Source organism: Homalodisca vitripennis, chromosome 1, assembly GCF_021130785.1.
Source record: "Homalodisca vitripennis isolate AUS2020 chromosome 1, UT_GWSS_2.1, whole genome shotgun sequence".
Taxonomy (NCBI): domain Eukaryota; kingdom Metazoa; phylum Arthropoda; class Insecta; order Hemiptera; family Cicadellidae; genus Homalodisca; species Homalodisca vitripennis.
The window spans coordinates 31,217,964-31,231,482 of NC_060207.1; the positions used below are offsets into that span (position 1 = coordinate 31,217,964).

General features: G+C 37.8%; 1 protein-coding gene across 1 annotated transcript in view; it reads left to right on the forward strand.

Moving 5' to 3' along the window:
• LOC124359270 (rhophilin-2-B) overlaps window positions 1-13,519 on the forward strand; it is a 169,998-nt gene that overhangs the window by 137,378 nt on the left and 19,101 nt on the right. The window contains 2 exon segments of the mRNA XM_046811890.1: window positions 309-424; window positions 13,096-13,224. Of these exon segments, the coding sequence (XP_046667846.1) occupies window positions 309-424; window positions 13,096-13,224 (245 nt within the window).

A 13,519-nucleotide genomic window follows, 5' to 3' on the forward strand; every position in this document is an offset into this window, starting at 1 on the left:
TGTTTGCATTAGTACTAGCCTACCCATGGTAGATACTTATGATTTCTCCAGATTAATGTTTGTACCTAAAAGTGCTGAGCCTAATACTCGTATCAGTTAGTTCGATTCAGTCACGTAGTCGGTTTGTAATCATTCATCTGGAAAAACTAAGTGCAAGTCCACACTTAGTCTATCAGTCATCACGAGACATGGTGATAGAAGTTTTGATATTACAGTTTGTATTTGTGGTCTGGATGTATTAAAGAAGCGAATATATTTACACTTCCATTACAATGTTTTCAATTACTGATTACAATGTGTGTTTACAGGGGTCGGACCCGCGCGTGGCGACATGTCGCGGCAAGCTCCAGAACAAGCGCAGCAAGTTGAACCAGGAGATCAACAAGGAGTTGAGGCTAAGAGCGGGCGCTGAGAACCTCTTCAAGTGAGTTTTGTGAAGTTTCCTACTATTTGTTTTAAAAAGAACACATACAGTTTTACATTTACTTAAATTTTAAAGTACTAACAACCTATTTATGGCATTTTTAAGTAACAATGAAAAATCATACCACGCAAATGGCCACCTCTCGACCTTATAAAGTAGTTGATTCCTTTAATGTAGTTTCATGTGACCTTTTAACAAATTTTGGGGCTCATAAGATTATAGGTTGGAAAAAACCCACGGAAAATCCAGAAGTGTAAATCATGTGATTTTGACGGCAAATTGACGTCACCGTAACGTGGAATAATGTTACGTCTGAATGCCTACGCAAAACGTCTAAAGTTATCCGGGATGTCTAACACATTGTGCGGGCTTTTTGAAAGGTCGTATATTCCTCATTTATAAATTTAATACCAGAATTACTCGGTTATCATGCGCATATAGCGCTCACTGACAGTTACTGTCTGGCCTTCAATTGTTTTAAGTATGGACTAATCACGCCACCAGACCATAATACGCATACAGTTTTTGGGCATGGTTTTGGGCGTGTTAACACGTGTATCACGTAAGGACTTTCATAGCCTCATATGCGGAAATTCTGTTTATTAATGTACTTAACCAGAGATATTGAAATGTGCCTCATCAGAGGAGAACATTTTTTTTTAATCGGCAACAACTTCCTGCTGCTCTATCATCCAATCTGCATACATTCTTTGCTGTCTGTGATTGCTGGGTTTCAGTTCTTGAATTAACTGAATTTTATGGGAGTGTACGTGCAAAATGCACCAAACGAGCCATAAGAAAGTTCTAAAATCTGCGAACGATGACGAATTGATAACTGCGAGTCTAGTTTACATTATGCAATTTACACCAACTATTCTCGCCTGATCGTAAAAATACACACGATGAAAATTACATTTCATTAATGCTATAAATGCTTATTTTCTGCCTTCCGAGAGGAAGCGATGTCTCAAGAGTTATGCCACTCTGCACCTCTCTACTTATTGTTATTACGCGATATATTATTAAGTGTGTTTAAGATAAGATATCGTTCTGTGGAACGTATACAGTTAATTGATTTAGAGCCGATTATCAGTTCATACTGTGGGAAAATTAAGTTCTTACCGTATCACAGTCCTTTAGATTTAGATTGTTCGCGTAAGTAAACTCTAAATAGGATTCAAATGTTGGCCCCAAGAGTGAAACGCTAACTTAGCTACTAAGGTTCAAGGAAAATTAAATTCATTGAAACTGAAGGTCACAAAATTACCTTTAAGTCTCTTTTAAGCTTTTTCGTTTAGAAGGAAAAAAATATCCTAAACTGGCTTAAAAGTGCATGGGTATATTTTTTTCAATACGTTTGTTTTAATCTTTTTTCCGCAATGGAACATGAAACCTGTCGGTGAATGGACTACAGCCTTTTCTTTATGCTATCGAGAAATCTCCAGAAAATCTTAATTAGGTATCAGTAATAATAAAGTTTATGAAAGAGTGTTTTATAATTGGATAGCATTTTGGATTAAATCTAATGGTATATTATTCAACTGTAACGGCAATATAGTATTACAAATTATGATAATACATACATAATATCAAATCCCACTTATTATTTTTCTGCTCTTTCAGATGAGCCTAATCATTTCAAGCGATCGCCATATGAAATTATTTTAATAGGATATAGTAGCTCCTGAAAAGTTTTTTAAAACATCAACGTCTTTCCATGAAGTACAAACGTATTAAATACACAAGTTTATGATAAAGCATCTAATGAATGTTTTTCTCAGATCCTATAATGAAATCGATTTGTGGTGAGTTGTTGTCGAAAACCGGATGTGAGTTGCAATATGTCTCTAACAAAGACTGGACTAGGAGATAAGCCATAAACACATCAAGATACTTACGTATTTCATTCGCTCTATGCGCACCTTCCTGTCATAAAGCGAGCCTAACAAGGGAAATACGTTCTTCTGGCTCTTTGTTAGTGTATTGTACTAGGCCTATAAACTGGCGAGTGACGTCTCCCAATAAATAACACGCATGCTGCCACCAACACTGCTTGCCGGCTTCCGCTGCCTCTCTCCTAAGCACTCGAAGTTTCACGATCCATCTAGAGAGAGTTTGCGTTACCTAATAATAATAAGTTTACGGTGGTACCGAAATGGGTAGTACCCACCGAGCAGCATGCTTGTTTATGGGCTACCCAGTGATATAAATCGTCCTTTTACTATAAGCTATATATAATGAGCAAGTTTCTAAATTCCATTAAACCACGTTTCCAGACCTGGAACGGTTTAACGGATCCATAAATTTAGCAAGACCCATGAGGAAAGTTATTACTCCATAAAACCTTCAGACAAAGGAATTGAACTTCTCTTAGATGAGTCAGAATGTTCGTTGAAATTTTTGTGTACTGACTTTGTGGATAAAATAATATAAAATAACAGAGTGTATCTATATTATTGTAGTATTTTTTACACGGAATAGAAAAAAAACGTAAAACGTTTTGGTTACGATCATAATCAGTGTTTCTATCCTTAATATCAGTTTATTACAAGCGTGATTAAATAGGAAACACAAACATCTTGGTAATTAATTATTAACCATTGCAACTATAAAATAAAACTTAGGTACATTTCTTTATGAAGAAGGTTTCGGCTTATTTGATAATTATGCGTGGTTTCCTCACAAATGAGCTGAACTTAAACTCGAAGTCTTCTCTGTTATTTATTGTTGGAGATGTTAAACATATATCCATTTTGAAGGGTTTTCGTAACCTTTAAACAGCTATTATTGCTCTCATTAATAAATGAATTTTAAAGAGAACCATTCGAGGATATAAAATAAGCCAATTAAGTAGAGTGTAGATAATTAAGGGTTGATAGCAAATTTTTAATATTAGAGTTATATTCGATTTCCAACAAATTTTCATCATCTCTTGACGTTTTTTTTTAAATATATTGTGTTACAAGTAAACTAGGATTCAAGCTATTTGCTGTGTATCGGAAGTGGTGGAATCTTGATTTTGAGTTTACAAGGAGCCTAACAGCAAGTAATTGTATTCCTTTTAACTAGAAACATTCATAAGTTTTATTTTTAGCAGTTATAACGTGAAGTGAAATATTACTAATCATTCGGGATTCAATTGTGATATTGTTATATACTTCGGAAGAAAAGAATTATGAGTATAACAGTGTCATAGAAACCACTGACCTTAATTGTGACTTTTATAGTTTTAGTGTGTATTGAGTGAACCTCGCTTATAGCGTCTCTGCCTCATTGCAACAGAGATTGTTCAGTAACTGGGTCAAGGGGAAGAGATAAACTGACGAGGTAAATAAAGAGAGGACTCCAGTTGTTTATAATTAGGTCAAAGCCACTCAGAAGTGAAGTAGATTAGCCTCACACTGCTGCTCCTTATCACGTATGACGAGATCAGACAATCTGCTGCACTGGAGAAGCGAAGCTCGGCGCATGAGCCCCGCACGGACTCTTTACGACAGCGTAGTTTACGACAGGTCATATTGTATGCAATTTTACAGCCTACAAGCAAATAACAACTCATGCCGTGGTGAGAACGACAGCGAAATATAAGCTCAGTGCTAATATTAATAGCTTCTGCGGTTTTACTCATATAAATTATGAGTAAAACCGCATTATCCATTTTGAAATATTTGCATTGAATGTTATTGCACATAATTGGAACTATCACCCTGAATAAAGTAAGCATGGCTTCCAATTATCGTGCTTTAATGGATATAAATCACCTAAATATTATCTCGTAACATTGGCAACTGTTACCGCACAGAACTATTGATTGTTAAATGTGATATTGTATAGGAACGGAGGTCCAGCATAACATCAAAACCACATTTTCCTCTGTAGGATTTTGTTCAACCAACAGATAAGAAATTCGATCCTCACCTGATAAAAATAGGCGTCGTTATCACTTGAAGCAGATGGGAAATAGGGTAACGAGAAATGCGGGATTAGTGAGAACAGAGAGACGCAATAGATTCGTCCACATCACCAGCTATGCTTCCAATAAATAAGACCACGCCACCAGTAATCTAGGAAACCTTCCACGTACAGTCGAACTGATGAAAGACTGCCTTGCCAGAGTGAGGTCCTTCAATAGCATGGTGACTCCCAAGTTACAAGCCAGGTTGGAAAAGGTTGTTTCTCCAGTTGTGGTTGTACTAAACCATCCTTTCGTTGAAGTACGAAGCCAATCAAGACAGTAAAGATATCCTACACACCAGTCCACTCAAGGAGAATTACTGAGATCCAAAGATGCACATTGTTCACTCCGGACACAAGCAAAACCATCCAACAGTGTTTTACAATGTATTTCTATCGTACCAGTTCTTGTCAACTGGGCTGATAAAAACCGGATATCAAGATCCAAGGATGAGCTTTGCACATTGTTAACGCCGGACAGAAGCAATACATCCAGGGCTGTTTAACAATGTATTTTTATTGTGGAAGTTCTTGTAAACTGGAAAGGTAAAAACCACACGGGATTCTACTGGAAACTGTTGGCTGTCAATGTTGGTGATCATATATATGTTACAGTGTACACGAATGAAAAAGGAACTACAGTGCTTGTGACAGACACTGCTAACCTGTTATCAAAGATAAACATGAACTCAGTCTCATCTGGGACCTCTACAACGCACCCATTGTAGCAATAACCCTCTGGCACTGTAAATGGAACATCCCTCTAAACCAAACCGTGTAATTTGAGCGATATAGCCGTGTGCCAGTGTATGCCGACCTACGGCTGGGTTAGGACGTGTTGTGAAGAGTAATGTCGGACTCGGGAGGTAATGACGCTTGCAAATCGGCACACTTTCGGGCTCAGTCGGGAGAATGATTGCCCAACAATGACAGGTGTGTGTCAAAATTGGTATTTGGTGCGTGTTGTATCTCGCTTTGTCTGGTATTATGAATGGACTCAAACCCGAATTGTCAAAAAATCCCGATAACTTCTGGATAGACCTACTTCTGAGAACCATACAAAACTTCAAGTAATGAACTTCTTGCTCATAGATTGCGAGCAGATTTATTTTCATAGAATAAAGAATAAAATATAGTTGTATTTACTTTTGGTATTGGCAAGGATAAGACAATAATAATATTACAATTCTTGTCTCAGACCTTGTACTTCGACATTACATCTCTCATATATCTTGGGACGCAATCAAAGAATCTTTTGAAGAAACCGTTCCTGTAAAAGCTTGTATGCTAATACAACACAGTATAGAGGGGCCCGACATGACTTAACAACGAGTACTAAAACTATAATATTCGTTGGTCTTATCAACCAATCCATCAAATTATTCTCAATACATGTCTTATTATAAAAATATTATATTATATTATATTATATAAATATCATGTAATTTTATTGTACTCGTTTGTTTATTATGACTCTCTCTTTGCCATCGTAGTTACCCGTAAGATCGCCGTAGAAACGTTATCATTTAATTTTTACGATTAATATTGATCTTTTTCACCAACAATAGACTTCTTTGTTGGACCAAGATGAAGATATGTACCAAGTTTCAAATATCTAGGACTTTCTAACAAGAGTTAAGCAAGGAAGGACAGGCAGACGACACGATTTTAAGAAGGCCATGTCAGGACCCATAAACGCTAATTACATGCGTCAAGGTTTGCCTGCTAAGAATATGCTTGGATTGTTGTATTTGATAAACACAGTACACGTTTGTAAAGTTGCATTCAGTATAATGTAATAAAATAGAGATGTGCTTTTCTTCTACAAAATTAAATCTAAGTAAATTACAGTCGGTTATTATCCAAACACAGGTAAAATCGTGGTTTAAACTGCCCATTCAGTGTGTTGTAAAATGCTGTGGACCCAACTGCAGTACTCTGGGGTAACATGAGACTAAGGTACTCCAGTAGATCTCTGGAAGTCCTAGTAGGCGAAGCGATGACCGTAAAATAACCCCAATATCGTGGGAAATCACTAGTCTCATCGTTGGTAAACCAACAAAAGCACTTATCGCCATTTGCATAGCCCCCGGCTCGCCGTAACAGAGGTCGTCAGAGCACAATACCTCCGGAGATACTATGGTACTGTTGCGCTGTCACGGTCAAACAAAAGCTTTTGTTTAATGAGTGAAAGGAAGAATTAATTTCTTCGAGGGGTCCTTGGTCGGATAATTTCATAATAACCCATGAACAAAGCAAATCTTAAAGAACGGTGACGTTAATGGCTGTCAGCTTTATAGCGTTGGAATGTTTATTCGACCCGCGCGGCGCGGCGTGCGGCCAAATACTGATCGGATTTGATGAGAAGAACGATAACCAATATTTTTAGTAACAGATTTGAATTATCTTTCCACAGTCCAACAGGCCACCCATTGCGTGTGTTCAATGAATAAAACCAAAACAATATCTAATTATAAATTCACTTTGTTAAACATTGAGTACTATTTCTCTTGCCAGTAAAGGTTATAATAATTGCCTGATTGTTATAACAGCATTTCTATTTGCGGAAGTATCAATATTTTATCTTGAATAGGGTAGTAAGTCTGAGCCACCCAGTGAGAACTTTATGGAATTTAGTTTTGTCAAGTACATGTGAATCAAACACCCAAACCCCATTACATCTATCACCTTCCTTGACGAAATGGATCTTTTAGCTTTTAGACATCCCTGAGCTTTCGAATCTCCAGATTTCCAAACCTGGAGTTAGGGATTTTGGAGTTGGGAATCGTTTGAGTTTAATGTTCTTCAGATCTACATAATTGAAGACCCTAAGCTATTATTTTAGGAACTTGAGCCAGTGAGTAAGCAATCTCGTATTCCCCATAATATTTTATAGTTAATTACTAAATACGCTGATCAAATAGGATTGGGATGTTGATTTTAATTTCTTGACGAACCTGACTGTCCGCAAAACTCAGACTGACTGCCAGGCACAGTCCAGCTACTGAAGTAGAACAGCGGCTGCCGGTACTGCCTGCCGAAGACCCGCAGCTTTCCCCTGCCGCTGATGTAGCTTACCTCATCCGAAAGCAGAGGCAGCCACTGGACTAGGCGGTTAATTATACGTTTTACCCAGTTATGCGTGGAATTGCCTCTGGACTTTGAGAGTCGTGTTGCATAAAATTTCTGGGGCTCCACATTCTTCGCGTGCTAGCTTCCGTGCTGTAATAGTTTATGTTCGTAACTAATAACAGTTGTAAATGTTTACATAACTACAGTATTAACAATTAGGTATTGCGGCTGAAGGGCCAGGTAGTTGCCTCGCACGCACCCGGGTTGGTGCCAGCCCAGCACCTGCCGTTGTCCATTTTGGGTTATTTAGTGACATCTTAGACTCAAGACTAACAGTATGTGTCCATTTCGATGTATTATACGTTGTTTGGTATTATTTTTCATGTCATGGCGTATACAATCTATAAATACTTAACACTAGGATAAACTTACAAAAAATACAAAAATCTGGATTTGTTTGGGGAAGTGCTAATAGTACGTTAATAGTAACTAAGAGGGCGGAAATGATGCCTATTGTAATCCCCTCCACTGTGTGCTCCACTGTGTGTGTGTGTGTGTGTGTGTGTGTGTGTGTGTGTGTGTGTGTGTGTGTGTGTGTGTGTGTGTGTGTGTGTGTGTGTGTGTGTGTGTGTGTGTGTGTTTGTTTATGTTATGCCACAGCCGCAGTCACTATTTGCTAACACTATAGTCACTAATTTTGATGTTTTAGAATAATATATAAAGCGGAATATCCATTTAATCCAGATACACTAGAACCTATAGATCAGGGGTTTATATATGAGTTGTCCAAGAACTCACTTTTCCTCCCCTTCCATTCAGAATCCACTTCTTTTGGGGAAATTGGCTAGACCCCTTGTCATCTGCTAATAAGAACTGAAAATAAAAATGCCCACCTCGTCACTTTGATACGAACAGATGAACCTCTAAAGCCTAAAACTGTTATTATTGGATACTTCAAGCTAAGAACAGTGATTATTTTGTAGCGTATATACACCATGCTCGGAATTGTATTTTAACTCAAACCATCTAACTCTCTAAACATTCATTTACCAGGTTGATTTCACTTGTAATCATTTATTCAGCGTTAGAACTTTAGTATATTATTTAAGCTGTAAGAAATCTTTAATTGAAAATAAAAACATGGATGTGTTGAGGCTTATTTTACCGTATTATCGGCCCCCAGATATCTATATATCGCAGAAAGCTTCCCTCATTTCTTTTACTATCAGCAAACAAATTAGGTCTGCTCATCAGCATATGGCTATTCATTTAATGAAAAACAATGTGATTGTCAATTGATGAAAACAAATTTTTTCTCATACATGAGATTTAAATTAACGTTGTGCACGTAAATTTACGTGCAGGACACTTATTTATCCAGTAATTCTAGATAAAGTATACCCTAGATATGTATAACCCTTATGTATTGCCGTCAGCGTTTCGTATAATTGTCGCATTGAAATGCCAATCACGGTATTTAAGAACCAAGCTCTTAAGTCAACGCACAGTTTAATAATTATTTATTTTACTAAACGTTGTAAAATAGTCTGCACTAATTGGAAAAGTCCAGTGTACGGTTACGGGCGCAGGAATCGCGTATAACTTGTTTGCTTTCACGAGTCTGCCTGCCCCGCCCGCTTTCGCACCTGAAACTCGATAGCCTATAGCAGATCACTAATGAGGGAAGGTCCGATTTCCCGTGCTCTTATAACCGGGTCTGGTTTATGCCTCTCTGCTAACAAGATCAACCATTTCTATAATTCGATCATTCCAAGAGAACCCAGACTCAATTTACAGGTATTTATGTTTGGAGGAGATCATAAAATGAAACGAGTCGTGCATTAGGTCATGTACTAATCCGACTCGGTGTTTACTTCATCATTCGTTTTCAGGCTGGTTTCACGATGGAGAAGTGTATCTAATAAAGTATTAATATTTCATTTTATGTTTTAAATCCCTCAAGATCTAAATTTAGTTATTTATACATTTTTCTCGTAGAAAGCAGTAAGTACTTGCGAATAACTAGTAATTCTATCATGTTAAATTTGTTAAATTTTTGTTTCTCTATCTTTTTTGTAGATAAGAACCTTTTTTAAAACAGGATCAGAAACAAATGAGTTGCCTATTGTTCTTATTGTTGGCTAACCGAGTGTGTAAAATGTTTTTTTTACCCACTAATAATCGTTTATTTGTACATAGATTAGCTTTAACTAATTTTTGTTGAAGATAATCTAAATATTGTTTTTCAAGCCAAACTACGTACAAATTAATGTTCAGTTTATGAAACAACCATTTGAATCAGGCTTAGTTCCTTTACTCTTCTTCGGTAGTGAATGATTAGGAATAGTTACATTTTAATCGTCATACACTATCTTTCAGTGCCTGACCAATGGATGAAACTAAAAACAACCAGAGTAGTTTTGACGACTGCGACAAAACATTATAGGATATGATTTTGTTAAAACTTAGTAAAATCGTCTTAGTTTCATTCTGTTTTCCAAACCATTTCTTCTCGCTACAGAAGATTACTGTTGGCTCTTACATATCGCTACTTTGCAGGACGCATTCCTGCACTATGAGAACCGAACGTTTACTTTGAACGGTAACATGGACGCATTACATCAGCCGTAACACAAACCTGATGTGTTTGTTAGGGAAGCGAATACAGGAGGAAAGAGTGAGAGGAATGGGAGTGGCAGTCAACATCAGTTGAGTATTCGACAACCCGAGTCATCCGCCAACACAAACTAGTGTAATGGAGGGCCGGTGCCGTAATATGTTTGCTAGGGAAGCGAATACGAGAGGAAACCGTGAGAGGAATGGGAGTAGCAGTCAACATCAGTTGAGTATTCGACAACCCGAGTCATCCGCCAACACAAACTAGTGTAATGGAGGGCCGGTGTCGTAATATGTTTGCTAGGGAAGCGAATACAGGAGGAAAGAGTGAGAGGAATGGGAGTGGCAGTCAACATCAGTTGAGTATTCGACAACCCGAGGTACCGCCAACACAAACTCGTGTAATGGAGGGCCGGTGCCGTAATGTGTTTGCTAGGGAAGCGAATACGAGAGGAAACCGTGAGAGGAATGGGAGTGGCAGTCATCATCAGTAACGCGAGTCAGCCGCCAACACAATGCTGTGTGATGTAGGAGGTAACCGACATCAAGGATACGCGTTAATAAGGAAGTGGAACAACTATATAAGGAAGAGATTTGGCACAGCTCGCAACGGAAATAACTTCAGGTTTTAGTTTTGCTGTTCCCTAATAGAGTACTGTCAGTGTCGTTCAGGTTAATAAAATTGAACTGATCAGAAAACATTCAAAATTGTAGTACTGGCGTTAGACTTTCTTTACATTTAGAACACCATACATATTTGCTTCAAGATAGTGGATGCCAGAAATCAAGAAAAGTTTGTTTAGTCCAGTTATTCCAATCTGATTTCTGACTTTAAAAGTAAAAGAAACAAGAAATCTTGTATTAAAAAGTTAAACATTAAGCTTTAAGAAAAATTGTATTATTGTGATTTATTTAAACGAGGCCTCCAATGAATCGTCTTACTGCCTCAGAGTTAAATTATATATAATTTCCTATTTAAAATTGTGAAGTCAGGAAATCAAATCTTGAGAGATGTAACGTTCATATATTCAAGGTGATGCAATTTCGATGCTTGACTTAATTGTCTAGCAATAAATACCATACCCACAACACAAAGCTGAGACACAACCCTTAGTTTCACTTGTAATTAAATTAATAACATTTTTTGTGTTTTGTCATATAGCCTAACTCGGGAATTTCTTTTTCAAAGAAGGGGCGTATTTTACCGTTACTCTGCTTGTGTTTTAGGTCTCTGTCTTAGTGTCTTATCACATATAATAAAGGGGATAATCAATACAGTTAGAATTGACAAAAGCGATAAAACACAATCAGGCTATTCTTTATCTAAGTTATGAAGCGCGCTATCTCTTGTCAAGGACCTGAATCGGATCATTCGGCCACAGCATTTCACTTCTGTAGAAAGATTTTAACGCATATGCAGTACTCGTAGCACAGTTTCGTCAAGAGCTGCTCGCTGTTGGAGTCAGCCTATTTGTAAGTTATAAGTTAATATGTGGATTTTACATGACAGTACATTGCGAATGTCTCATTAACCACAAGAAACTTGTACCCTGAATACAGTAAACATTCATGTGTTGTAACACATCATGTCCTTAATAAAAGCATTTCCTCGTTTGCCAAGTATTATTATTGAGAAAATTAAACAATATACAATGATTAAACAATATCGCTATCTCAGCGGACATTGCTCGTGAATGGAAAAGGACCGCAGCTAATAGCATAATTAGTTATTAAGTATGAAGAGTTTGAATTCCAAATTTAAAATACGCTCTTGAATTATAATCCAAGGCTGCACTAAATATTTTCCAAGTTCCACCATTATTCATACAGATTTTCTAGTTTTTTTAATGAACTTTGCATTTCACAAACAGTTGTGCAATTGTATTGGAATATCCGAAAATGTACACAATCAGATTGACATACTGTATTTACACATATCTTATCTCTTATTTCATTTTTGTTTGATGTTTACTTCTCTAGAAAATACCTTTTAAAGGGAGATGGGGGGTTCTATTTACGCCAGTGCCATTTTGATCATTTGTTCAAAACTTTGTTTAGGAGAAAACGGCCCAGACACTTAAAAATGTTTGTTGTCCTTCCCAAAAACGGAACTCGTGACCTCTCGGTTGGACCCCTCTAGTATTGCCCGGACTTAAGGTAAAGGTAAATCAAGGAAGGTCTTAATTGGAGAAGATTGCAAGTAGATCCAGTTGAACTCTGTTTATTGTCTAGTTACATTCTACGACACGATAGACGGGGGGAAGTCAACTTACTGGGAGTGGACAACTTACTGACCGTCGTTGACCGGTGACCAGGCCGGCAGGACCCGAAGTATGTAACGGTGAGCGGACAGGTCGGCTATGATTACCGCTCCGCCGCCGCAGGCCGTGGATGTGATAGCTTATGGTTAAACAATCTTTGCGGGGGGGAGTGGTGAGCGGATTGAAGGGTGTGGGATCCGGTCCGCTGGGTCCGCTGAGCCCGTTATGATGTTTGGTCTAGACTCATTATGTTGGCCGGCCTGCGGAACAGCTGTAGATACTTGTAGATGAACGAGCGGAGGGAACAGTTTAACCTCCTTCTGCGTACAGATAACTGCTGGCTGATTGCATTCATTGCGGAAAACTTCGGAGAATAGTTCAATAAGGCAAGATTTAGATATGGAAATTATTAGAGCTGTGTGTATTATTCTTGTAGTATCGTAAAATATTAGAGTTTACTTTGTTAAATATACAGTGTGAGTTAAAAGTATGGATACACTCTGTTTAGTTTTTTATGGACGAATATGGAGGGATGGGACTCGTGACACTTTTCTGAAAAATAGAAGTGAACTTTTTTGTCACTGTTACAACTTTTCCCATTTCACCAAAATTGTATCCATATTTTTAACTCACACTGTACATATATCATGAGTATTAGTGTGTTATATCTTGAACAAATAAAGAATGCTTTAGAGAATCTCATGGGGTGCATTATCCCAGGAAATACAGCATTCTAATTCACCTAACACCCATCGATCGTTGTTGCAGGGCCACAACAAACCGGAAGCTGAAGGAGACAGTTGCGCTAGAGTTGAGTTTCGTCAACTCGAACCTGCAGCTGCTCAAAGAGCAACTAGCCGAACTCAACAGTTCCGTGGAGCTATACCAGGGTGACAGGTACGTAATTCTACTTTCACTACATACTTCATCATATAATTCTAGCGAGTAGAATAGATGGACCTTCAGTTGCTTGTGAAACACCTCGGAAGCTCACCAATTTCTTATGAGTTTTATTAGGGTGGCAGATACATTCATTCTACTACATCCATTCCCTAACCTGGAATTTCACTAAGTAGAAAAGATGGACCTTCAGTTGCTTGTGAAACACCTCGGAAGCTCACCAATTTCTTATGAGTTTTATTAGGGTGGCAGATACATTCATTCTACTACATCCATTCCCTAACCCTGGAAT